General features: G+C 41.0%; 1 protein-coding gene across 2 annotated transcripts in view; it reads left to right on the forward strand.

Annotated features, from left to right (window-relative positions):
• Positions 1-27,803, forward strand: part of LOC118820498 (gamma-aminobutyric acid receptor subunit beta-2) — a 158,532-nt gene that overhangs the window by 94,130 nt on the left and 36,599 nt on the right. For both annotated transcript variants that reach the window (XM_036588859.1, XM_036588860.1), the window contains exon 5: positions 18,552-18,634. In XM_036588859.1, coding sequence (XP_036444752.1) covers positions 18,552-18,634 — 83 coding nt within the window. The remainder of the gene's footprint in view (positions 1-18,551; positions 18,635-27,803) is intronic.

Here is a 27,803-nt window from a genome sequence, read left to right on the forward strand (position 1 = left end):
GTCTAAAGTCCAAATCAGTTAAAAGTCCCAAATGCGATTCAGCTCTGACTTTGAACCAGTTCAGTAGATTAATCTGTGTATGGATTTGATACCTTTAGTATGTTTAGGCTCTCAGTAACATTATAGATAAATAGTCACACAAACCACAGTAAACAGCAGAAACTCAGTCTTAAAGGGGAATTACACTGATTTATTATTATATATTTTTTTTATTCGCGCATAATTAAAGAGTTAAGATGTAAACAGAGTGGTTCAGAGTAGAACGGAACCTTTCACACCAAACCAGAGTCAGAACCGTTCACAGTGGTGGTGATAGGAACCAGACGTCCACCTCTAAAAGCTCCCTCACAGAAAGTTCCTACATGAAATGGTTATGAATTCACTGCCTGATGACTGAGACACTGTTGTATGATAGTTTTATGATACCACATATGAAAGTGGCTCAGATCAGATTTAAAAAGATCAGAATGTGTGTCCACACTTCTTTGAAAACTTCAAATCTGAGTCATATTAAGGCAAAAAATCAGATTTGTGCCACTTCAACCTGGTAATGTGAGTGTAGCTTTAGTGAGGTCAGGTACTGATGTTGGATGGTCAGTTCTGGGTCACTCCAACTCAGCCCAAAGGTACTGGATGGAGCTCCATCACTCACGGTTCCACTGCTCCACAGGCATTCCATCTAAACAAAGTCGTGTAGAGTGGTTTGGTGTGAAATGCTCCCTTCTAGAGAAGCTTATTAAGTTGTGGATACGCAGCCTGATGTCTGAGACATTGTTTTATGACAGTTCGTGGTGGAGGGATACATGCTGAGGCAAAATAGTCCCCAAAGAAAGCTTATTATTCCAGATTTTCCTCTATTTCCCATTATCTGCATTCCATATAAACTCAGAAGACTTGTGTAGGTTCACTGGTGGTTCTGGATAGTAAATAAAATGTCTATATTTGTGTTGTACACTCTGACTGTGAGCCAGTTTGGTTGAATGATCCTTATGCCATCATATTACCCAACCATATTTCTAGACACCCGTCTGTATTTGTGATCTGTGTCAGTACTTTTTGACGAATACCCAACAGGACCGAAAAACATCAGGTAATCTTATCCATTTGAAGGCACACTGGGATCACAGTGCATGAAAAAGTCTGTTTCACTCTCTATCTCTCCACCCGGTCTGCCCTCCACCTGCTCCAGGTGATGTGGCCTCTTGATTTCTAAGTGTTTAACCAAGTAGTAAATTGGTCTCTCGCTGTAGATGAGGGCAATGAAGAGGAACCACAGCAAGCCCCGCTGGCAGGTTCCCACGCTTCTGCTCAATAAGCAAAAGTGATATAAAGCCCTGCTGCGCTGCGTTCACTCAATTCTCCAGCACCATGGAAGCCCAGTGAACCCACAAAACTCTGTCTAAATCATCCAGATTTAGCCGGCAACACCCTGCAACTATTGTCATAATCAACTGCAGTTGCTAGAAATGAAGTCAGCACACTGCGAAAAATACATACATACATCTTCTAAACCGCTTATCCTTCTGGGTCGCGGTGGGGTGCTGGAGCCTATCCCAGCTGTCATTGGGCGGAAGGCAGGATACACCCTGGACAGGTCACCAGTCCATCGCAGGGCAGACAGACAGACATACACAGTCACACACACATTCACACCTAGGGGCAATTTAGCATGTCCAATCAGCCTGACTGCATGTCTTTGGACTGTGGGAGGAAACCCATGCAGACACGGGGAGAACAGGCAAACTCCACACAGAAATGACCCTGGTCACCCGGCCAGGAATCGAACCCAGGCCATTTTTGCTGTGAGGCGACAGCGCTACCCACTGCGCCACTGTGCCGCCTCCAAAAATACAATAGCCTTTATTTAATTTCCAGTCAAAATGGTCTTTAAGTCATTTTCCAGCATAGAAACAGAAAACGTTTAACAGAAAATGACACAGAAGCCTCATCAACTAAGGCTGGATCTTCACTACATAACTTTTAAAATCTTAACAGATCACTAAAACGGAAAGCGTCACAAACTTAACGCCCGTTTGTCACAGAGTTTCTTGTCTTATTGTTGTGAAGGTGCACACGCTACACAACGGGGCAAAGGGAGAGAATAACACACACAACGAGTTTGGGCTACGAATAAGAACTCAAACTCCCAGATCTCCTCAGATCACATGACACAAACGGAGCTGAACTTACTGGACCTGTTTGAGGTTTTATGCACAGCAAAGCTGAAACTGTAAAGAGAGTGACCCGACATCTGGTTCCAACATTATAAACATGATAAACATTTATGAACATGATTTTGGCTCTTATTTGCGTGTTTTACTCGCAGCTCCTCCGTCTCCACTCCGGTGTTCATGGGCATCTCTCCTGTTTCTCCGCTCTTCTAGCTCTCTGATTGGCTGTTTGAATCACTCGTTCAGTAAATCTCTGACTGTCTCACACTGCAGGACTTGTGAACGTTTTGAGTCGTAAGTATTAAACATGTTTGATAATATCGGGAATCTCTGATCACTTCGGCGTTCGTTCGGAGGGATAAAGATTCACTCGTTTCTCCTCACACTAAAGATCATCGGTGCCATCAGTCGCTTCCGATCGAGCTCCCGACCTGGAGAATCGCTTCAGATTGCGAACATTTGTAGCAAGGGGCAAACCGGGGTTAAAACTGAAAACTAAAAATATCATGTAATTTAGGACCAGCCTAAATCTAACATCAGCTGTGTGAGTCAGTGAGTCACTCTTCACCTTTATTCCAGCTTCCATTCTTTTCAGGAGCCTCACTTTCAGCTCCTCAAAGAATCTGCAGACACACCTCCGAAGTTCAGTCTTAGAAGCTGGTTGATCATTTTCTGAAGTAATCAAACACATTCAGTGGTGTTGAGGTCTGGACTCTGGGGTGGTCAGTCCATCGTTCAGCTTCTTTGTTTGATGTGTCCGTCTCCTTTTCTCAGTGAGGTTCTTCTTGATCAGCTACACATCCTTTCAGACCCACAGCGCTGAGTCGTCTTCTCACAGTGGAAGGATGGACAGAAACACCTGTGGATGTTTTCAGATCTGAAGCAGCTTGATTTTCTCCTCTCTCTCAGAGATGAGAGCTTTAAGTGCTGTTTATCTGATGGGGGCAGTTTTGGGGTCGACCAGCTCTTCCAGGTGGTTGTTAGGAGCCACATTTTCTCTGTAGCTTTTAATAATTTTTTTTAAACTCCAGAAATGAAAATGGCTGTTTTGACTGGACATTAATAAATCAAGGGTCTGACTTTTCTAAACATTTTCTTTTTTATCCACCAATTTTTGCTCAAAATAGGGAAAAATGTGTAGACATATGTTAAATAATTGCATAATGCTCTTATAACTGTACCATATGGGTGAATATGGAGCTTCATTGCTGCAGTTATTCACAGATAGAGTGGTTAGTAGCGTGCGGAAGCTAAAACAGGGGCTGTTCGCCATATGGACAGGGCTGGACTGTGTGTGAAAATGGTGCCAGGCAGGACCCATCTGCTTTGTGCAGGGACCCTGACCTCCAGAGGCTCCCTGGGATCCTGGCAATGCGCTGGAGCTCATGGCTGAGGAATGGCTCCCCAGAGAGCTTACAGACGTTTAAGGTCAGTGCACAGGCTTTCGGAAAAAGAAGGTTTGGTCAAACCTGGCCAAACTGTCAATTAAAACGGCATAATCTGGGGAACGCGTCCCCCCGGAGTTTAAACAAAGGAGTCTATTGAATCACTTATCATTTTGTTGGTATTTTATTCAAGTCATTTTTATACAACAGTTCATTCTGACCACGCGGTCTTACTGACTGAAACGCATTTCACTCGTTTCTTCACTACAGTACCTGTATGACTCTGGTTGCTAAGTAACAACAAGGATCGCTTTACTCACAGCTGCAGGAACAATTTTTAGCAGAAAGAAGTGCTAATAAGTAAAAAAAAAAAATAAAAAAAAATAATAATAATAATAAATTTGATGATATCTACTAGAACACATGCAGTTGTAAGTATGAACACCCCTATTTTTGGCCTGTTTTTTATTTATCAGTGAAAATAAGTTAACTCATCCTCTACAGGGAACAAATGTAAATATGGCATTTTCTACAAATTTCAGATTACAATTTATTACAATTTTAACAAAGCATACAATATAAAATGTCATAAATTTTGCCAGGCCACATTTTGTGTTGTTTTTTGTTCCCAGTATGTCAAATTCAGTAAATAAACAGTAATTGAGCATTAAAATGTGAAGACGTGTGTCTCTCCAGAGGATGTGTAACTTATTTACACTTAGAAAATTAACAGTGCATGTAATCTGACCAGGAGCACAAACCTTTGCTTATGACTATCTCTGAAAGGCTCTCACTGTCTGTGTTTACATGGAAATATTTTTGCCAATCTGATTGAACACATTTCGATTATAGATTAAGACTGAGGTGTTTATTCTCACTCTACTCAACAACCTGATGAAAATCTCTGTTTACATGCTCAACACAAGTAATCAGATCCAAAATTACGCTCATGCGTAAAGAACCGCTTAGTGTAGACGTTACCATGACAACCAGCATCACATGAGTCCAGTCAGAGTGAGATGAGCAGCAGTGAGCAGCGCTTGTGTTTTTAACTGCTTTAAAATGATGTCAGACTCAGGAAAACGTCCTTCACATGTCCTTATTAAAGAAGGCCGAGAGGAAGACGTCGTGTTCTGAGACACATAAGATGGACGTCCGTCCCACCGCCGTCTTTTTAAGCTCAGAGTGTAAACTTTGTCTCCGAGGGCCATGTAGCCCTAACAGTTCACCCCAACCCCACTCCTACACATGAACACGCAAAACGGAGGGTTAGGGCTAAAGCTTGGGTTTGCTACACAACTTTTATAGTCTTAACAGATTTTAAAAGACTGGGTGTCTCACACATCACACTGGGTTTTGCTGATTTTTTGGGGCAACTGAAATATTAAGGATCCACACTAAATGATTAGGGATCACACACTGCTCAACTTTTCAGCTGTTGCTGAACCAAACGGAGCTCAATGAACTCGTGCAAACTCTTGCAAACTCATGTGTTCTCCCATTACTAGGAGACGCAAATAAACAAACGTGTAGTGCAGGGGTCTTTAATTAAAATTCAGTAAGGTCCAGTTAGAGAAAATTTCCTGAAGGTCCGGAACATCATAATGTCTAACTTGCATCATGATTCAGTGCCATATACTGTTTACTGAAGTAGCCTAGTAGGTATTTCGACATCTTATACAGTCAACAACTGAATATCAAATCAAATAAAGTAAAATTCGGTAACATTTCAACAACATTTAATGTCAGTTTCTCTTTATGGAGCACGACATGTAAATAATCTGGCTTACTTTCTTCTCCAACTGTTGTTTCTCGCCTCGTCCTTTCCCTGTGTGCACGTCACTCACTTGAGTCTCAGTGCTCATTGTAATGGACAGATCTGATTGGCTGAGTAGCATCATGTGTGATATTTACAACGTGTGCGATTGGTCTGTGAGTTTCCCAGGGCGCTAAATCATACGCTGATTAAAATAGGACCACCCCGTCGAAATTAAATAATTACTCGTAGTTTATTGGTTGTAGGTCCAGGTCCGCCTGTTAGTGACCTCTGATGTAGCGGCTGCTGCTGTTTGTTCTGCCGTTTGCGCCGACACAGTAAAACAGCAGGTAAACATGTTTAAGTAGATCATGGATTTAAAAAGTGATCAGTTGGTATTTTTAGAGTTTTAAATGTACATGAACTCGATTGTGCCTTAAACTCAGCTCATTAAAAGCTTCACTCCACACAGAGACTTTTCACCATTTTTCTTTTTTTACTTGCTGTCTTTTCTTCTTTTGTGCTCTCGGTTTTCATTGGCTGTTGCAGGAATCCGTTCAGACTGAGTCGTTTACACTGGATTTCACTCAGAGTCGGGTCAAAGAAATCAAACGTTTGACGTACTCTGACTGGTCTGAAACGCAATCGGGAGGGCAAAAATCTGAGCCTGTGCTCCTCAAACACGACTCGATTCTCTCTCCAACTGTCGACCTCGACTGACCCAAAAACCTGCAGACTAGAGCCGAACAGCTCAGACTGAGAATCAGGGCTAAAATCAGGGTAAGTCGTGTAGTGTAACCCCGGCTTAAGTGGTAGGGGCGAGGGGTGAGGGTCTTTGACTATTGATCTGCTGATTAGATTGTTTGAAAGTGTCTGTGCTGACCAATGCAAGAGAGAGAAAGAAAGCAAACCACATTTTTATCACTTTTTTTCACATTTTTATCACTTCTTCACGTTTTTATCACTTTTTTTCCACTTTTTTTTTTAAATCACGGTTTTAAATTTCAGTATCATTCAAATGATTTGTTAAATGTTAGATTTTGACACTATTGTCATCTTATTTAATCTTTTTTGCTGCCTTTTTTCTTTTTTGGACAAAAACAGAAAGTGCCACTTCGAGTGCTAAGTTTCAGTGGCCGAAACTTGTTTGCATCTCTATTCAACACATTACATCACACATCAATGGAATTCCATGCAAACCTTGAGGGCCACAAAGCTCTGACCCTGAGCTCGACGAAGACTCGGCTAAAGGAGAGATTAAGACCAATAAGATGCTTCCTTTCGTCCCTCAAATGAGAAATGAAGTCTTGCAAGTTCTGTTGACGCTGTTCGGCGTTCTGCGTCTCGAGCTATTATATGCGTGTGTGCTTGATTGCATAAATATGCATGAGAGCATCTCCTAATTAGACTGAGATATGAACTGTATGTATAGCTAATTATAGTCTAATTAGCTCCACATTAGACGAACTGTGCAACTGAGCTGAAAGACCGCATCAGTGAGATGACATGATCAATCAAAGATCAAGTGGCTTATAAATCAGCGATGATAATTGAATTAGAACAGTATAGAATCAGAAATGCTGGAAGTGATGTTGAACGTTGAGTTTGTAGCCCATTCTGCTGGTTCAGCCTTGCGGGACGGGTTTACTCCAGATTTAGACCACAAAGGTATCAGAATAATTGATTACCCAACAGCAGTGAGCCCACCAGGCGGATTTGACAAGCCCCTGTGTGCAGTTATTAACTAGGAAAGTGCATCGGCTGAAGAAGAAGCAGAGCGGCTTCGCAGCTTAAGCAGGTCCCTTCTGCTAGGCTGTTGGTAAGGGGTTGCTATGGTATTCCAGGTGGTTGCTAAGGTGTTGTTAGGCCATTGCTATGGTAACCAAAGTGGTTGCTAAGGTGTTGCTAGGTGGTTGCTATTGTGTTCCAGGTGGTTACTATGCCACTCCAAGTGGTTGCTATAGTATCCCAGGTGGTTGCTGTGTTTTTCTGGTGATTTGTTAGGGTATCCCACAAGGATGCTAGCAACTTGCTTGTGCTATTGAGGTAATTTATAAACTAATATCTCCTATTCTGGTGTATCGGAACATTCATTGATGTTGTTTATGGGCTGATTTCTTATATTTTTATGTATAGTATCATTTACTGAGGTAATTCATGGGCTAATACCTCCTATTCTAGTGTACAGCTAGATCATTGTTAGACTAGTGGTTCCCATTCCTCTGCAGACTTTTGTGTTTTCTATTCTCTAACATGTCTTATTCAGCTCATTGGCTAATCATCAGACCCTTAACGAGCTGAGTCAGCCAAATTTGGAGCAGGGGAAATTTGCTTGGTGCTTGGGGTCCTGGGTTAAATTTCTCCCAATTCCCATTCAGTCTGCAGCGTTTCATGGCTGGAGCCTGATGAGCAGTACAACACAAGCTGGAGATGAACAGTCAAAACACCCCAAACTCATCAGAAGCTGAAGTTTGTATCCACATATTTTCATGCGAATTTGACCCTTTGAATAAAAAGCCTTGATGAAAACAGCAAATATTGAGTACAATCGCCATAATTCACTTAAAAGTTGCATGTGTGCGCTCACAGAACGTGGATCATCTTTAGTGCAGATAAAAGAAATGTGATGTTGGTAGGAATGTAAATGTCATTACAAATGTCAATAATATAAAGTCATATCATCCGATGTTTCCGTTTTTGTGGCCATAGCTTCTAAACATGACAAGGCAGTAGAAACGTAATTGATGAAATTATAACATTCCTTTATCTTATCAAAGAAAAAAAGACAACAGTGGTATCAGAGAGATTTTACAATGTAGACTTGCTCAAAACTGTTCTATGAGAGTGATGTAGTGTTTTATTTTCTTATGCAGAGCTAATTTGTGCAATTATTCATAACATTTCAATGTTTCGCTTAAATTTAATTCGACAAACCTGGCTGGTGAGAATTTAGTCAGGATGTGCACACAATTAAAATGATTAGTGATCTGTTTGAGGGCTTATTTACGTATTGCAAGCTTTGGCGAAATCACTATTGCGGTGCAAAGGCCAATAATATCAGGTGGTATATTGTGGAGCTCTAACATGAACACAGAACAACTACCAATCTTTTCTGCACAGTCCTGTCATGTCCTTTAAGCATGAATAAGCGTGTTCGGTAGAAAGGTGACCCGTCCCCCTTGGGTCAGACAGGACTTGTGAAGTCCGTCTAGCACGTACAGGAAGCTTCTTTGTAGCGCTCTGGTTCTCTGGGTGAGGAATGTGAGGTGAACTGCTGTGATTCTAACACTGATGTCGCAGCACAGCAGGTCACATAATGACATTTGAACAGGTTCAAACCTGTTCCGGTCCTCGTTAACTGACCATGTTTTTACACATAAAAATAATCCAGGTGACAAATGCATTGACCCTTAACGTAGAGCAGGGCTGCCCAAAGTGTGGCCCGCTGAAAGTTACCTCCACCTCCTCATCCAATGAGAGAAGATTTTTATGTTTACATTTTTTTTTTAAAGTATTTTAGTAATGTAATACAACGATGTGCTATAAAATACATTTTAAAACACAATTTGAAACTTACTCTCCTTTTCTTGTAGACTAAAGTGGCCAAAAGTATGTGGACACTTGCCCATTGCATCCTTATGAGCTTGTTGGACGTCCCATTCCAAAACTGTGGGCATTAATATGGAGTTGCCCCCCTTTGCGGCTATAACAGCTTCCACTCTTCTGGGAAGCTTTCCACAAGATGTTGGAGGGAGTCTGTGGGAATTTGTGTCCATTCAGTCTAAAGAGCATTTGTGAGGTCAGACACTGATGTTGGGCGAGAGGGTCTGGCTCACAATCTCCGTTCTGGTTCATCCCAAAGGTGTTCAGTGGGGTTGAGGTCAGGGCTCTGTGCAGGCCACTGGAGTTCCTCCACACCAAACTGGTCACTCCATGTCTTTATGGAGCTGCTTTGAGCACAGGGGCTCAGTCATGCTGGAACAGGAAAGGCTCTTCCCCAAACTGCTGACACAAAGCTGGAAGCAGATAACTGCTTTACATTATGCAACTCTAGTGCAATTTAGTTCCATGTAGGCTTCAAGCAACTGAAGTTGCATGAAAGTTTCACAGTTTAAACCAAAGCTTGCAACCCAAGTGTTAAGAGGGGCCATTTTGTCCATTTTACCATCTTTGCTGTAAATATGTCTCAGTGCGTGTTAATTTACTGGTATAGGCTAAAAAATATAATATAAACAAAAACACAGACTTACTTTGCTCTGCTTTAAGCTTTAGCTCAACTATAGCTGCCTTTCTCGCATCTCCGGGAGGAAACTTTTCCACAAAAGTAGAACAGTTTCTTGTAAAATGTCTCAACGTTCGATTTTGCTTAAGTCTTCTCATTCTCCAGCTTCTTGTTCTTATTTTCCTGTTCCATCTTAAATAGTGTCTGAGGTGCCAGAATGTAACTGCTGCACCATTTAAGGAAGAATTCGAACAAGAAGCTGGCCAATGAGAAGCGACTTTGTGACATTTTAGTGTTTGTCAGTTTCTCGTTGCAGATTAAACTTATCAGGAAACCAGCTGGAGTGATTATAAACGCAAATTAGTCCATTCATCTCTAAATCATCAATGTTCATCTTAAATCTCTCTCTTTGCCGTTTCGTTATCTACTAACTAGGTGAGATTTTTGTCCGTGTTGCTATGGTGACCAGCAGTCTGCGCTGATCTTCAGGGTTAAAGGGTGAATCAGCAGTTCTACATTAACTCCAGAGTTTAAGACCATTTATTGTTAAACTGTGTTGAACGATCAGCAGAGCTTTATTTTACTGTAAAGCAGGATTATTTTATTTTTACCTACAAATTGAATCTAATTCTGCTGTGGAGCCACAACAGGGCAGGAAAACTGCTGACCCCTTGTTTAAACACTTCTGCCAGTTGTCTGGTAGCTCAGTTTCTTTTCTCTCAGTCTGGTTAGCCAGTGGAACGTCTTAATAACTTGCTTAATATTCTTAATAACTTCACCGGGGCACTCTGATTTGTACTTGTCATTTAAAGCACTTTGCTGAACAAGCAAATAAAAGAGACAGATGACTCCTCTGCCATCCTCTAATGATCACAGAGAAGAATAGATCCACCATAACAATAATTTCAATGTTTCCCTTGAAATATGAGCTGCATATTTAAATCCTGGTAGTGTTAGATCACTTTGAAGCCTCAAGCAGTTGCGTCTCCCACAGGACACCAACAGGGCGTAAAAACGTACAAATCCTGACTGTAGAATGCATAAACACTGCCATTGTATGTGTCATAAGTTCAAACCCCCAGTGGACGATAGTGATCACTCAGGCATCGGGAGCGTGGTCTGTTATGTCCAGGCTCTTGACTGTAATGTATCTCTGGGGATGTGTAAAGCTGGAGAAGCTGTATGAGTCATTTGGAGACTCAGGATTAGAGCTGCATGATTCTCTATATGGCCAAAAGTTGCATCCATTGCTAACAAGTATATAAAATCAAGCACATATTCATACAATCTCCACAAACACTGGCAGTAGAGGGTCGTACTGAAGAGCTCGGTGACTTTTAACGAGGCACTGTCATAGGATGCCTCCTTTGCCACAAGTCAGTTTGTGAAATTTCAGTCCTGCTGGATCTGCCCCTGTCAACTGTGAGTGCTATTATTGTTAAATAGAAGCATCTAGGAGCAACAGCAGCTCAGCCACAAAGCAGTAGACCACACAAACTCACAGAGTGGGGTAAAAATGACCTATCCTCTGTTTCATCACTCAGTACAGAGGTCCAAACTGCCTCTGGAAGCAACATCAGGAGCTTCATGAAATGGGTTTCCATGGCTGAGCAGCTGCACACAAGCCTAAGATCACTATGCGCAATCCCAAGTGTCGGCTGGAGGGGTGTAAAGCGCCGCCACTGGACTCTGGATCAGTGGAAACGTGTTCTCTGGAGTGATGAATCAGCTTCTCTGTCTGTCAGTCTGATGGTGAATCTGGGTTTGGTGGATGTCAGGAGAACATTACCTACCAGAATGCAGAGCCAACAGTACAGTTTGGTGGAGGAGGGATGATGGGCTGGGCTGTTTTTCAGGGTTTGGGCCCCTCAGTTCCAGTGAAGGGTGATGTTGATGCTGCAGCACAAAGACATTTTACACAGTTATCTGCTTCCAGCTTTGTGTCAGCAGTTTGGGGAAGAGCCTTTCCTGTTCCAGCATGACTGAGCCCCTGAGCACAAAGCAGCTCCATAAAGACATGCGAGGCTGAGTTTTCTTTTCATCAGTCTGATTAGCTGGTGGAACATCTTAATATTCTTAATGACCTCACCGGGGCATTCTGATTTCATCTGAAGCACTTTGCTGAACAAGCAAGTAAAAGAGACTGATGACTCCTCTGCCGTCCTCTAACGATCACGGAGCAGAGTCGACCCCACCATAATGATAATATCAATGTTTCCCTTGAAATGTGTCATAACACATTTATTAGAAGCTCATTTGCATATTGCAGCCTTCTGCATCGTAACATGTATATAAAATCTTTATACATTTCAAATCAAAACATTTTAGATCTGTGTTTCTGTGGCTGTTTTGGTGAATCTGTCTGCAGTTTGCCAACATTTTCATTACAGCAACGCATGTTACAGTTGTGTTATGTAGCAATCTAATCATCCGTAATGGATCGTCATCATTATTTATACTTTATTATTATTCTTCTCTTTAACCAAGTAATACAGCCTGAACCACTTAATGTACAGACTCCATTTAAACACTGAGAGTTTTGCTGTTTTTCATTTTCATATTTTTGTATACTCTTTAAAGCACTTCAGTTAATTAAGCAATAGAACCCGAGAGGGAGTGTGTTATTGTGAAATCACGGCTGTGATTTGGTCACCGTAGATCATCATAGCCGTGATGTTATTGGCGATAACACACTCCTCGAGTGTTCTATTGCTTTAATACAACAGTTAAATAAATAAAGTAATAAATTAATAAACTGGGCCGTGAACGCGGCGTTTAATATGTTTTAATGTTCGCAGTTCCTTCACCAAATTATAGTTCCTTAACAAGCAGCTCGTTGCTACGTCAGAGTAACGAGCTCCGCCCACTCGCTGCACAGCCGGCAGTTCGTTCTCCAGCTCCTTACACTAAATTCCCAAACTGTCATCACCACTGAGCAGCTTTTCAGTCGGCAGCTGTGACAGAAGAACAGCTGAACAACCTGGAATCAGCCAGAAATGAACCCAACACCATTCGCCAAACGTGTAGTCTGATCTTCAGAGTCTGACCAAATCAGACTGAGCCATAAAACTGCCGCAATATCAAGTTCAGCTCAGTTTTGTCAGTTTTTGCCAGATCAGTATTAATGTTGTTGTGTTCCAGCCAGTCTGTAAAGCATCTTACAGCCCATTTAGTTTGGTGAATGAAAAAGAAAAACACAGATAAGGCACGACACGACAGGACGTTACACTGTCTTTATATCTTTTTTCTTTCTTTTATTTATTTATTCTTTCTGCAAAAGTTTTAAGAGTCTCGATCCGGTACTAAGTGTCATTCAAAATTCCTCTAGTCTCTGCTCTTTTAATGCACGGAGTACAATCAGTAACACAAGCAAAGCACGCCAGCAAACAAGACGCTATTGTTAGCTAACAAAACTGTTTTTGTCTTGTAAGAGGTGATGTTTATTTTTACTGCGTGTAATGTGATCATCACACAGGACTCACATCTACATGCGTAATTAGATTTACTTGGAAGACTTTTCTACACTACATCCACACCAACTCTCCATACTGTGATCTTCGCCTTCACACGTTGTTGGATTGGTTTAGAAATTTTACACCTAATTTGTTCCCAGCTTAATAAGTGTGTATATACATCTGAAAATGCCTGTTGCCTTTTAGATTGTGTGTTAATTCCATGATGAATGGACCAAAAGAAAAAAATTACTTGGAAAAAAATTTTGGTTCCATTGACTTACATTGAAAGTAAAGTATGTTTTTTCCTTCTCCTGTAAAGTTACCAACAGCTCTCTCTCTCTCTCTCTCTCTCATATACATATATATATATATATATATATATATATAGTGTATGTGTGTGTGTGTATATATATATATATATATATATATATTAGGGGTGCGGGAAAAACTCGATTCTTAGATGCATCGCGATGCGGACGTGAACGATTCTGAATCGATTCATAAATGTCAAAAAAACGATTTTCTAAATATTTAATTTATAACGTAATGTTGACGGAACGCAAAAGGCTGAACTGGAAGTGGGTAAGTGCAGCGCCCGGACAGTCTGTGGCAGAACATAACAAAAACACTACTGGATGAGTGAGAAATCCGACCGGCTCCCTCTGCATTAAAGCCAGGTTAGATCAGGGGTCACAGCACAAATGATAAGAAGAGCCATTTTGCCTTTCAACAAAGTCAAACCACCTTAGGAGCCGCAACATTTAATGTCTCAGTATGTCTCAGTATGTGTTAATGTCCTAGTATAGGCTAAACAATATAAATGAGAGCTCAGATTTGCTCTGCTTTAAGCTTCAGCTACAGCCGCTTTCCTCCCATCTCCGCCAGAAAACCTTCCTTCAAGACTTGAAGAGTTTCTTGTAAAATGTCTCAGCATCCGGCTGTTTTACGAGGCTGAAGTCGCTTCTCATTCGCCAGCTTTTGTTCTAATTTTCCCATTCCATCTTAAATTCTGCCTCAGGCGCCGAATGGAACTGCTGCAAGATTTAAGGTGGAACGGGAAAATTAGAAAGGGAAGCGAGTTCATTTTCACAACTTTTTAGAGAAAGACAGTCTCTCAGCAGATTTAACCAACCGCGCTGCTTATAAATGCGAATAAGTCCTTCAAATGTTCGTCTTAATCTCTGTTTCTTCGTTCGCTACTGGCGAGGCCAGACCTCGGGGCTGTGTGACCTGCTGTCTGCTGTCTGTTCTCAGTCGTAGAGAAGCAGGGCTTTCGCGCTATGCTGCACACTTTGGAGCCGAGATTCAGCGTCCAGTCTCGAAAATAGACAGTAGGAAGATAGAAATCCTGTATAGAGAAAAAAAGATGCATCGAGATGCATCGATAATCGTTTTATAATCGCATCGCAGCCTCTGAATCGTAATCGAATCAAATCGTGAGGTGTCTAAAGATTCCCACCCCTTATATATACTAGAAAGAATGTTTTAATTAAGAACAGTTACAATCATACAAACAAGTGCATATGTGCAGTATGTACAGCTGCTGTATAGGATGTACAGAGTAAAAATATATGTTAATATAATTATATAAGTATAATTTACACTCATGGGCATAATGACAGGCTTGTTGTCCATTGTACAGTATTGACAATTACATGTTTTACATATAAATTACCTGTAAATGTGAAGTGCATTTCAGATCAGGACCCTTTCGTTTCCATCCAAAACTTAACAAAGAAACAATGCTAGTGCTGTAATACTTAGAGTTTAAATACAGGCATGTTTCTGTTGAATAAAACTAAACAAAAAAAATTACAGATATATGTTTTCAGTTCCCAGAAATCGTTAGGCCTTCTCTGAAGACCTAGAGGGTCACTAGAGATTTCATGATGCATTAATTGCTGCAAGGTTAGAGATTTAAACCCCTAGTCATGGAAATCCTACACAGGGGTTGCGTTACTACAAGCAGACATCAGCTATTGCACAGCTTTTGTGGCAGTACCTTTACCTCGAGCCCCACCCCCTCCTCTCACACAGCAGACCCAGCGGTAGATTTAGCGAACTCGACATGCGCTCTCCAGGGCCTCCTGTCATACTTTTCCTCTCTTTGTTCTCACCGAGTTCTGCCAGTTGACTTACACACCCCAGGCCCGTATTCCGCCTGAGCGGTTCTGGCAGTTTATAACTTTGAAAGATGAAAAGAGCAGCGCTTGACTCGGAGCCCAGAGGCACCTCACTACTGTCTCCCATCCCGAATCTCTCCTAGGGCGGGTCAGAATGTTAAGCTTGGCACGAAGAGAGCTCATTAACATCTGATGGTAAACTCAGTCTTGCAGTAATCGTAAGTAGATAATGGAGAACTGCACAGTATATCATTTGCATTGTTATCACAGAAGGCAGCAATGTGCAAATGAGTCTGTCAAATGTGTTGAGCTGCTAGTGAGCAATGAGGGGTGAAAAGTGAGGGCTGATACCCTGTGCTGTGAAAGAACAATTCACATCTCCACAAAGAAGATATTTCAAAATTATGACGTGTCAAATTTCTAATCCATGTCTGCATGGCCAAATAAACTCATCAATCCATTTATATTTTAAAGGAGTCACTGGGCGCATTTACATGCACTAATAATCCGACAACTGCAGAAAATCAGACTCCTATCAATGTGTTTACATGCACTTGAGTAATCAGATAATGGGGAAACTCCGGGTCTACATGAGTCAGGCAGTAATCGGATTTCTGTCTGTCTGTCTATCTATATCTTATTTATCTACATCTATCTATCTATCTATCTATCTATCCATCTATCCATCTATCTATCTATCTATCTATCTATCTATCTCACTTTCTTGACTTGTTTGCTCCAAAAACACAACACAAAAAAAGTCAGGCTTGCTTCCGATTTTATAATCACACACATTTCCATCATATATATTCCGTCAACATTATTAAAGAACATTACCTCTAAAACTGGTGGAACAGTTTATAGCTACTGTGAAAAAGTACATTTAGAACGAAACATTTATCAAAATTAGTAATATTTACAAAAAGAACTGCAGTGTGGTATTTTCCTCAAACCATTCAGGCAGGAACCTCAAAAAACCGTCTCCACTTCTCTCTAAAAGGTGGTTTCTTTACATTCTTGCACATTTTACTGTTTTTAAGTAAATGTTTGGAGTTGAGAGTCAGGTCATCCAGGAGCCTCCTCAGAAGACAAGCCTGCATAGCGTAGGACAAATCCACTCAAAAAAAAAAAAATCTTCACTGCGTTTCCAAACCCAAACGGGATTTCAGGCGTAAGCTCATCCTCTTTTTTTTTCAGGATCGAACTGTAGTTGCGATCCCAAAACTGAATTTGAGTGAAGGTTTTTAAGTAGCACTTGCTGCTGTTTTTATATACAAGTTTGTTTTCTTCCTGTTCTCCACAACATCAGCTTACACTGAGTTCTGAGGGTGCAGTGCATTGTGGGAAACCCCCCTTCTTACACACCCAGCTTGCCCTCCTTTCTCCTGGTCCTCACGCTAAACCTGCTGTTTTCTCCTCAGGTAAAGAGGAGGCACAGCCAGTGTTGACAAGCTGATCCAGAGAAAGCTGGAAACTAGGACAAGGACTTTCCACTTTTCTGTTACTCCTTGTTGCAAGGGGTGGGGGGGGCAGGGGGTTGCTATAGCTTGTGTGATATGTTAAAAATGTTAATAGCTTATGGATATTTTGCTTGTATATATATTTGGTTGCTGGTTGTAAAGTCTGATCTGAGCTGCATTGTAAGCCATTGTAAAATACTCGGTATAGGCACAGCTATGACCACCTCACAACAACTGGATTCTGGACTGGTATCGGTATCAAAAGTAAAAGCATTGTAAGTGCCTATTAGCCATTAATCTGAATGTTCTAAGATTTTCTAAGTTTAAAAAAAATTTAATAGTAAGTAAGAGTTTTTAATAGGCAGATTAGCTTCTCTCTAATGTTATACACTATATAGACAAAAGTATTGGGACACCTACACCTCACACCTACAGGAGCTTTTATGACTCCCATTCTAAATCCATAGGCATTAATATGGAGTTGGTCCCCCTTTGCAGCTCTAACAGCTTCCACTCTTCTGGGAAGCTTCTACAAGATAGTGGAGAGTGTCTGTGGGAATTTCTGCCCATTCATCCAGAAGAGCATTTGTGAGGTCAGACACTGATGTTGAACGAGAGAACCTGGCTCACAATCTCCATTCTAGTTCATCCCAAAGGTGTGTGATGGGGTTGAGGTCAGGGCTCTGTGAGGGCCAGTCAAGTTCTTCCACACCAAACTCACCCAGTCAGGCCTTTATGGAGCTGCTTTGGTCACTGGGGCTCAGTCATGCTGGAACAGGAAAGGTTCTTCCTCAAACTGTTCCCACAAAGTTGGAAGTGTACAATTGTCCAGAATGTCTTGGTGCTGAAGCATTAAGATTTCCCTTCACTGGAACTAAGGGTTCTAGACCAACCCCTGAAAAACAGCCCCATATCATCATCCCTCCTCCACCAAACTGTACAGCTGGCACAGTGCAGTCAGGCAGGTAACGTTCTCCTGGCATTCGCCAAACCCAGACTCGTCCATCAAACTGACAGATAGAAAAGTGTGATTCGTCACTCCACAGAATGCGTTTCCACTGCTCCACAGTCCAGTGGTGGCGCTTTACACCACTCCATTCGACACTTGGCATTGTGTATTTTGATCTTAGGCTTGTGTGCAGCTGCTCGTCGATGGAAACACATTTTGTGAAGCTCCTAACATGCAGTTCTTTTGCAGGAACTCTTTAGTGAGTGATGCAACAGAGGACAGGCACTACAGGCATTTTATGTGCTACGCACTGGGTGGCCCCACTATGTGAATTTGTGTGGTCTACCACTTTGTGGCTGAGCTGTTGTTGCTGCTAGGCGCTTCCATTTCACAATAATAGCGCTTACAGTTGACAGGGGCAGACCTAGCAGGACAGACATTTCACAGACTGACTTGTGGCAGAGGTGGCGTCCTATGACAGTGCCATGTTTAAAGTCACTGAGCTCTTCAGTGCGACCCTCTACTGCCAGTGTTTGTCTATGGAGACCGCAAGGCTATGTGCTTAATTAGGAGAGGTGTCCCAATAATTTGGTCTGTATAGTATATCCTCACAGCAATGTTCCAACATCCAGTGTAAAGCCCTCCCAGAAGAGTAGAGCCTGTTACTGCAGCAAAATGGGAAAAACTCACTAACACTCTTCATTTCAGAGGAAATTGGATTGGATGAGAAGTTGTCTGCAGACTTTTGGACATAGTGCTTTACGTCTATCGCACTTTTCCTTTTAGCAAAATAATGTTTTACCAGAAGTATTTCTACTTTTACTTGAGTACAGCAGTTTTGTTCTTATTCCATCACTGATCTCCGTTCTCGGGAACATTAGGCTGATGTGGCATTGTGAAACCTGCTAATGGTGTTTTTCTTCCATTGTTAGCTGCATTAGCACCGTCTGACACTTGTTGAAATGTGAAAAGTGGTGATGAGAAATAGCTGCCTTTGACTGACAGGTCCTCTCTATGTGTGTCTGTGTAGGATCACTACGACGGCAGCCTGCATGATGGACCTGAGGAGATACCCGCTGGATGAACAAAACTGCACCCTAGAAATTGAGAGCTGTGAGTGGCACAAAAGATTTCTCTTCTCTCTCTCTCTCTCTTTCTCTCACTCGCCATTTCATTTAGCAGAGATGATGGTGGATGTTCCGTCTTGCACCTGAAACCACATATCTGTCGACTACCGCTAAGATAACCTCAGGTCCGCTGCATCCGGCTCTTTCTTTTTTCGCTATTCTGTCCCAGTTAAATCGGTCTGGTGAGCTGATATCACTGGACCAATTTTTCTCCCTCAGCCAGCCGTTCGGGAATGAAGTGGAACCAGTTTTGTTATCGACTTCCTTCAGATCGCTTAAGACTACAAGATAAACTTGTGTTACACATGAGAGGAAGACAGGCAGGCTTTCGCTCCTGACTACTGTTATTGAAGAGCAGTCAATATTTCAAAAAGACAACAGACCTGTGTACAGTCCAGGGTTGGTACATTTGTAATAGAGTGATCTACCAGTTATTTACAAAAATAGTCAAGTAACCAGAGCCTTAATAAAGGCCAAATAATAAAAACTGACAATCTTGATTTATTTGGATTGCTCCCAGCAGATAGTTTTCGCAAAACATGGAAAAAATGTCTTGTGGCCACTGTTGACATTCCATCAGCATAATGTGTATAAGCAGTCACTCTCGGCTATGGCTTCCAAATCATGAAGGTCAGTTTGATCTGTACCAAATCGATATATTATCTGAATCTTGATTAAAGTGCTTTAAAAAATGTTCTACAATTCAACAGTTTCTATTATTTTTGCGTATTTATCACACTTAAATGTTTCAGATCATCAAAGTACTTGTAATATTAGACAGAGATAACCCAAGTAAACACAAAATGCTGTTTTTAAATGATGCCCCTTTAGCTTCTCAATCAACCAGTTGGGTTCAGTGTCACTAACCACACCCAGAAATGATGACTGATAGACCTGCTGAATCTAAACATCACTTAAATAGAATCTGTCTGGCAGTGTGAAGCAGCTAGAAGGCCTCAAAAAGCAGCACATGATGCCACGTTCTAAAGAGATTCAAATACCGTTCTGGAAAGGGTTACAAAACCATTGCTGAGGCTCTGGGACTCCAGAGAACCACAGTGAGAGCCATTGTCCACAAGCAGAGAAGACTTGGAACAGGGGTGAACTTTCCACTGTTGGATGGCCTGTTTCACCAAGAGCGCGTCGAAAACTCATCCAGGGGGTCACAAAAGATCACAGACGAACATCTAAAGAACCGCAGGCCTCACTTAACTCAGTTAAGGTCAATGTATGTGATTCCACAATGAAAAAGACACTGGCCAAAAATGGCACCCATGGGAGAGCTGCAAGGCACAAACCACTGCTGACCGAAAAGAACAAAAATGCTCATCTTGCATTTGCCAAAAAACATCTAGATGACCCCAAGACTTGGGATGGTATTCTGTGGACTGATAAGTCAAAGGTGGAACTTTTTGGAAGACATGGGTCGTGTTACATTTGGCATAAAGATACCATGCTTTCCACCATAAGAACATCATACCAACAGTGAAACATGGTGGTGGTAGTGTGATGGTTTAGGAGTTTTATTAAATTAAATTTAATAGATTTATTTGATATTTATTTAATATATTTATTTGAAAATTGTATGCAAGAAAATCATCTACAATAGGAAATCCAAAAAAAGTTGCTAAATTGACTCAACTAAACAACCATATATTGCCTATCCATGATTCCTGAATACTTTCTTTATTACACCAATACAGTACGTAATTGATTAAATTAAAAAAGGATAAGAAAGCAAAAATGCATATATATATATATACATAGATGTATCTGATAGCATGTTTCTTACTGTAATCCTGTACAGTCCCATCAAAAATCTTATTGCTGATTTCAGAAGGATGAAACATGTTTGGATTCTCGAAGCTGCTTTGCTTCTAACACAGTGAACCTCGCTGACAATATCTGCACTCAACTCGAGTGTGAGGAGCCTAAACAAAACCGCTGCTCTCGTATTACCTTAATGAGGCTGACCTTCATCTCCACAAAGCCGAAGGATAAAGGGAGCAGGCCGGAGTCCGCGGCATGGAGGGGAAAAGAAAGCCTAATCAAATCTAATTGGGACCCGATCGGGTCATCTGAACAGAGAGTGCACCAGGAGCGCATTGAGTTACAGCACGGCTGGCTGAGTGCTGCCTTTAGAGCCAGAGAAGAGAGGGAAGGGAGAGAGAGAGAGAGAGAGAGAGAGAGAGCCGAGGGAGATGGAGAAGGAAAGGCTGGAACACAGGGGCACACGCAACACTTGCTAATTCTGCTCCCGAGCACATCCTCATCCTAATTTGGCGACTGCCTCCTCGCTCGGCTCGACAGTGACGGCGCGAGAGGGAATATTTAATGCCTGGCGCTGATCAAAATTGAAAAACACATGAGGCCATTCCTGTTTGCTCTGTGTTCTGAGTCGCGAAGCTCGTGCAGCTGCAATGTGACGCTGACTCTCGGCATGTTTGAATCCGACACGTTGCCTTTCGGTCTCGCGCACGCACCAGCTGCTTTTCACTGGGTCCTTTTTATGGAGATTTCTCTCTCGTTCTCTTGTGCCTCTCTCACTGCTTTTCTTGGCACCTCACATGTTCTCCTGCCAGGCAATGCAACAGCTTTATTATTTCTGTTAGAATATATTTAAGGTTAGAAAAGCATCATTAACTTTAAAGTCCTTTATCAGGAACGTGGCAAATTCGAAAAGCATCGCAGCAGGTAGATTTCAATCTCGTGATAATTTGTCTACATAAGGGCAGAATCACATCATCTTAAGCTGTTCTTTTTGTTTCTGCACCTAAATCTCCTGCCAGGCAGTCTGACCACCTTATTAATTAGAAGACATTGTTCGAACATACATTAATTCATAAGGTTTAGGTCAGCGGTCGACAACATGCTGCTCCGGAGCTGCATGTGGCTCTTTTACTGCTCTGTTGTGGCTCCACAGCTGAATTAGATTTGCACTCAATAATCCGATTAGCTAATAATTAACTGATTATTTAAATGGTCATGTAAACAGCACACTCTGATTTCTAAGATCGGAGTAAGGTTTAGAAATACGATTAAGAAATCTGATAAAGAGGCTGGATTTTAACTAACTAGTAATCAGATTTCTCAGTGCTGTAAACTATCACTCTGACTTTTTTTCGGATTTCTCAGTCTGAGCATGTGCGAAAACGGACGTCGGTACCAGAAATAAGCAAGCAGAGCTGGAGTTTCCCCATTATCTGATTACTCAAGAGCATGTAAACTTGTTAATCGGATCACTGACAATCTGATTTTCTGCAGTTATCAGATTAAGTGCATGTAAATGCACTCACTCGCCATGTTTACATGTAGCCAAATAGTCCATTAATAATCTGACTAACAACTTAATCGGAATAGAATACGTCCATGTAAACACCTTATTCGTAATAGACTAGTCCGATTGAGGCCATTCAGAATACAGTCTCTATCCGATTGATCGAGGTGGGTAATCCTGTAAATAATCTGTTAAATAGAAGAATAATATCTGTGTAAACGTCTGTATCTGATTACGTTCCCTATCGGAAAGTTTAAGTCCGTTCTGATCATGTTCGTTGCATCATAGTGAAAGTTTATACCGTTCAACATGGCGGAGCAGAAACTGGTCTGCAGAGGAGACGAAGTTTATGCTCTGATCTTTAAAAGACGGCGGTGGGACGGACGTCCAGCTTATGTGTCTCAGAACACGACGTCTTCCTCTCGGCCTTCTTTAATAAGGACATGTAAAGGACGTTTTCTAGTACATTTTCGTAGTTTTGGATCTGATCACTTGTAGTGTGCATGAAAATGGAGATTATCATCAGAGTGTTGAGTAGAGTGAGAATATAAACACTTCAGTCTTAATCTACAATCAAAATGGGTTCAATCGGATTGGCAAAAATCCTTGCATGTAAACACAGCCAGTGTGAGATGAACCGAGTCTCAAAAGGGAAAACTTCCATAAAAGCATGAGGAAGAACCACTGAGAGGGACCAAGCCTCAAATGGAAAACTTCCTAGGAGTTATGGAAGAACCACTCAGAGGAACAAAGACTCAAAAGGAGAAATTCCCTAGGAAAATGGAGAACTTCCACTGAGCCCTCAGCCCTCTGTTTTGTAATACATTGTTCATGTCTGGGGGTAGGGTGTCCCCATTTTAGTTGAGATAGAGGGGTAGGGTGAAGTGTTGGGGCTACATGACCCTCCAAACAGAGGATTTTCAGAGACTCCAAACAGAGAGTTATGAGAAAAAAAGAAAAAACGATAAGATGGAGAACAAGAAACCAAAGAAACCCACAAATTTGAGAATTTTACGATAACCATCGTATTATGTTAGTTTAATGTTGTTTCAATGTATTTTGGTCCTTTTCTTCAAAAGAAACATAAAAATTGCTACTAGTATGCTAATTTCCCATTCCACCTTAAATAGTTCAGCAGTTCAGACGCCTGAATCGCCAGAATGTAACTGCTGCACCATTTAAGGTGGAATGGGAAAATTTGATGAGAAGCTGGTGAATAGCTGGATTCAGCTTCATATCACTGAAGAATTGGGGGGGTGATAATAAATAAATGTCCCTCTTTGAAGGCCTATGACTCCCTAAATGTAACTAAAGCCCAGAAGCGAGGTTGCTAATAGAACAAAGTAATATTCTTTTTTATTTGAGGGTCCCATTTCAACCACTACCCCTTGTAACTCAGTTCTAAGGGGCAAGGTAACTCTCAAACAAGGGGAAGGGGTGAAAATAAGAATTGGGACTGGGCCTTTCACTGTAGAATGAGCTACAGTAGCTGTTCTTTCTAGGTGACAGTACTACTACCATCTCAATGCACTTTAGATGACTTAAAGGTTATCCTAAAGCATCAAGCCGTTCTATGTATAATCTTTTCCTGATTGCCTGATTGTCTCTCTCTCTGTATGCAGCACCTGCTGGTTTCCTGTTACAGACTTACTGGAGGTCATGGTTCAGCTGTAATGCACACTCTTGCCTGCAAAAGTTAATCGTGTTGAAATTTCAATTTCATTACCGCACAAAAGGTCTACTGCCTACAGCATTTGATTACACAGAAATGTGGAAGGAAGACAAAGTACAACTCAAAAGGGCATGGAATAAATCACAATTAATGCAAACGACGAAACATGAAATAAGATGCTGATTAAATGCGTTTTCTTTTTTTCCCTCTTCATCTCTAATTGGACTTGTGCATCGGAGGCGTAATTGCTGTTTACACTCCGGAGAGAGAGTGTGATTGTTTATGTAGGGTGCCGCGGGTTGCAGTCAATAAATGGCCAAGATGTTGTTTTTCTTGGAAGTGGCCAATATCGATGCAGTTCATGGAGAATCATTAGCGCTTTTTTTCCTCTCGGTCTGCTGCTGAGTAGGTGTTGGCAGTTGGATAGGCACATTGTGAAAATACTAAACATGGGCAATTGAATGAGAAAAGGAGAGCAATAACACCCACTAACAGCCCTGAGGTGCTGTAAGACTTTCTGAAACTTGAATTGTGAGAGTTAACTTTATGTCTTCATTCCATTAAAAAGTGCTGTTTTTAATGGAGCTTGATTAATTTAAATTTACAATTTACAATTTAAAATTAGCACTAAGGCCTGAATCACACGCTGCTTCTGCGTGGTGTGACGAGCCCCCATCTTGTTACGTCTCCTAGGGGTAAGACACAGCAAAGAGGAAGCAAGACTGTCCGCCCAGACGCCAAACCAGAACAAAGAGGAATTTCTGGTTATTAACTAATAATAATAAACACGTCATTCGCAGAATTAACAGTTTATTTGATCCAGCCATCAACATTCAATCAACCTTTATTTATTCTCGGAGAACATTGAGGGTGGCCCTCATTTACAGTGTTGCCGAGTTAATACAGAGCAAGGGATTGATAATGTGTAAGAACATATCAAATAGTAAAAGTAAATTTAATAAATAAAGACTCAAATCAGGTAAGTATAAAAAAGTGAAACATTAATAATAAAAATAAATAAAAATATGATAAAAATAATAAAACAATAATTAAAACATAGCTAAAATGTAAAGGTTAATAAAATCAAATCAAAATAAAACGAGGAGAATAAGATAAAGAAATAAACAAATTTATTGAAATGACAAATAATAATAAAATAATCATAATTAAAATAAGAATATGAATAATAATAAATAAACAAACAAATAATAAAATAATAAAAATAAGATAATGCAAAAAATCAGGTAAAACAGTGTGAGGCAGAGTGAAGGTGGTTAGAGAGTAAGAGTGTAGAGTGACTTAGTGACCCAGTGAGCTGAGCTGTTGTGGTTCCTGTAGTGAGGGTCCAGTTTGCTGGTTCTCTGGAACTAAAAGCAGATTTTCCCAGTTCAGTAAAAACCCTCGGTACCTGGCGTGTGATCCAACCACTGGAGCGAGTCTGATAAATACCATTATTGACAGACATCATTTAAGTAATGTATTCTGGCATACGGCCAGAGAGTGTTTTATAAATAAAAATAAACCAGCATATTTCCTGCTGTGTTGCTCTAGTGAGGGCCAACCAACTTACTCAACATTTTCATTAATTTAAACAGGTAACCAAAGTAAAGAAAACAAATATGAAACATAACTTCAGGGAAGCCCAAAATAACAAACAAAAGATCCTTAAAAATGAAAGTTTCCTTTTATTTACAAAACAAAACAAAACAAAAAAAAAAAACATAAAATTTACAAAGGTATTTTTACTGAGCCACGTGTACCTGTAGGCCAGCAAATCACAGCTGACAAAACTGGTCTGTCGTCTGGCCGGCAAGGGAGCGGAGTAGTGTAAGGTTGAGTAAAAATAATGACCGCTCCTCATTGACTAATACCAAAGGCCTTTTATAGCCGGCGCCAACAGAAACAGCCAATCACATGCCAGGAAAAAAGCAGGACATCAGTCATGCAGCAATACCAGAGCCAGTTAATGAGAACCCTGGCCTCTTCCTATTTCCCCCATTATATCAAAAACAGGAGTTCTTCCTCCTGCTCTTAGAGAGTTTCTCCTTTTGAGTTTTGAGGTTCTACTCAATGGTTCTTCCACATTATTGAAGGGGAATTCCTGTTTTGAGTTCTAGTTTGTTTCAGCATTTCTTCCTCATGCTGTTAGGAGTTTTTGCTTTTGAGTCTTGGTTCCTGTAGGTGATTCTTTGTCGTGTTCTTAGGGAGATCCTCCTTTTAAATCTTGGTTCCCCTCAATGGTTCTTCCATAATATCTTAGATAAATCTCTGTTTTGAGTCCTGGTTCTTCTCTGCATTTCTTTCTCATGCCATTAGGATTTATTTCATTTTAGAGTGTTGGTTCCTCACAGTGGTTCTTGGTCATGCTACTACAGTGCAGCTCGGAGGAGAATGAGTTCCCTGTCTGAGTCTCGGTTCTTCTGATCTAGTCCATGCAAATATAACTAGCCTATCAGAACATGAAATTATGTCAGAGTCTTAAAAATGTTTAATGGGCTGTACTGTGAAAAATGTCAGTCGAAGTTTTGTACACAAGAAGTTTTTTATTTGTTTTATTTATTTATTTATTTTCATTTTCCACAATCCAGTGACACATATGGAGTTAAATAACCCTTCAGATCAAAATTAAGACAGATACAGGTGAGTTTTACAGTGTCATAATCACAAAGGTTCCAAAGCAACATATATATACATCCACTGGATCACGAACTCTAGTTTCTATATATTGGATCGGCACCAAAGGGACTCAAATAAATATATTTTCTTAATAAGCGCTTCAAGCTGAACCCACGGAGTGGCTATTTCTGCCTTGTAATAAGCTCTTGTTCATTAAAGTCCCTGGGAACACCAGATAAAATATTAAAAATAATTGCGTGATACTGACACCGGGTGTTATATTGAACACCCAGCAAAGTTTTAATAAAAGCAAGATAAAAATATAATTAAACAAGGCTTAAAAACACTCATCATATGCAGGTGGTGTTGTAGACTCAGCTGTGTCGACTCACTGAATACATCCATCTTTTATATTATATTATATTTAGAAGCGCCAGTTTATAGAAATTGACTCAGGCTTGAACTCCAGAGACTTGACTCGGACTAGCACCCCTTAGACATGACTCGGACTTGCACCCTAGAGACCCAACTCAGACTCAAACACCAGAGACTCAACTCAGTCTAGCACCCCTGAAACATGACTCGGACTCAAAATCCCCCAGACACATGACTGAGACTCAAACCCCAGTGACTCGACTCTGACCCGAACCTCAGAGACTCAACTCAGACTAGTAATTCTGAACTTTTAAACAGTGACTCTGAATTTTAAACAGCGATTCTGAACTTTTAAACAGTGACTCTGAATTTTAAAGTGTCTCTGAATTTTAAACAGTGACTCTGAATTTTAAACAGTAATTCTGAACTTTTAAACAGTGACTCTGAATTTTAAATAGTGATTCTGAACTTTTAGACAGTGACTGAATTTTAAAGAGTAATTCTGAACTTTTAGACAGTCTCTGAATTTTAAACAGTAATTCTTAACTTTTAAACAGTGACTCTGAATTTTAATTTTTACCCGATTTTCTCCCCAATTTAGTTGTCTCCAATTCCACCCGCTAGTTAGGACTCCCCCAATCACACGATGCTATCAACGCTAGGAGGGTGAAGGCTAACACAGGCTTCCTCCGAGACCTGTGAAGCCAACCACCGCTTCTTTTCGAGCTGCCGCTCACGCAACATCACTGGACAGCCGAACGCGCTCGGAGGAAAGCGCCAACCGCCAGATCTGTTACGTCAGCTAACAGACGCCTGCGCTGACTAGCATCGCGCTGAGTGATGGGGGAGAGGGGGGCCATCCTACCCACCCAGAGAGAGCGAGGCCAATTGTGCTCTCTCGGACTCCCGGCTACGGACGGCTGTAGCATCACCAGGGATCGAACTCGCGATCTCCTGATGATACGGCCAACGCTTAGACGGTTGCGCCACTCGGGAGCCCGACTCTGAATTTTAAATAGTGATTCTGAACTTTTAAACAGTGACTCTGAATTTTAAACAGTGACTCTCTGAATTTTAAACAGTGACTCTGAATTTTAAGCAGCAATTCTGAACTTTTAGACAGTGACTCCGAATTTTAGACAATGTCTCTGAATTTTAAAGAGTAATTCTGAACTTTTAAACAGTGACTCTGAATTTTAAACAGTGATTCTGAAC

Source organism: Colossoma macropomum, unplaced genomic scaffold, assembly GCF_904425465.1.
Source record: "Colossoma macropomum unplaced genomic scaffold, Colossoma_macropomum, whole genome shotgun sequence".
In the NCBI taxonomy this organism is placed as follows: domain Eukaryota; kingdom Metazoa; phylum Chordata; class Actinopteri; order Characiformes; family Serrasalmidae; genus Colossoma; species Colossoma macropomum.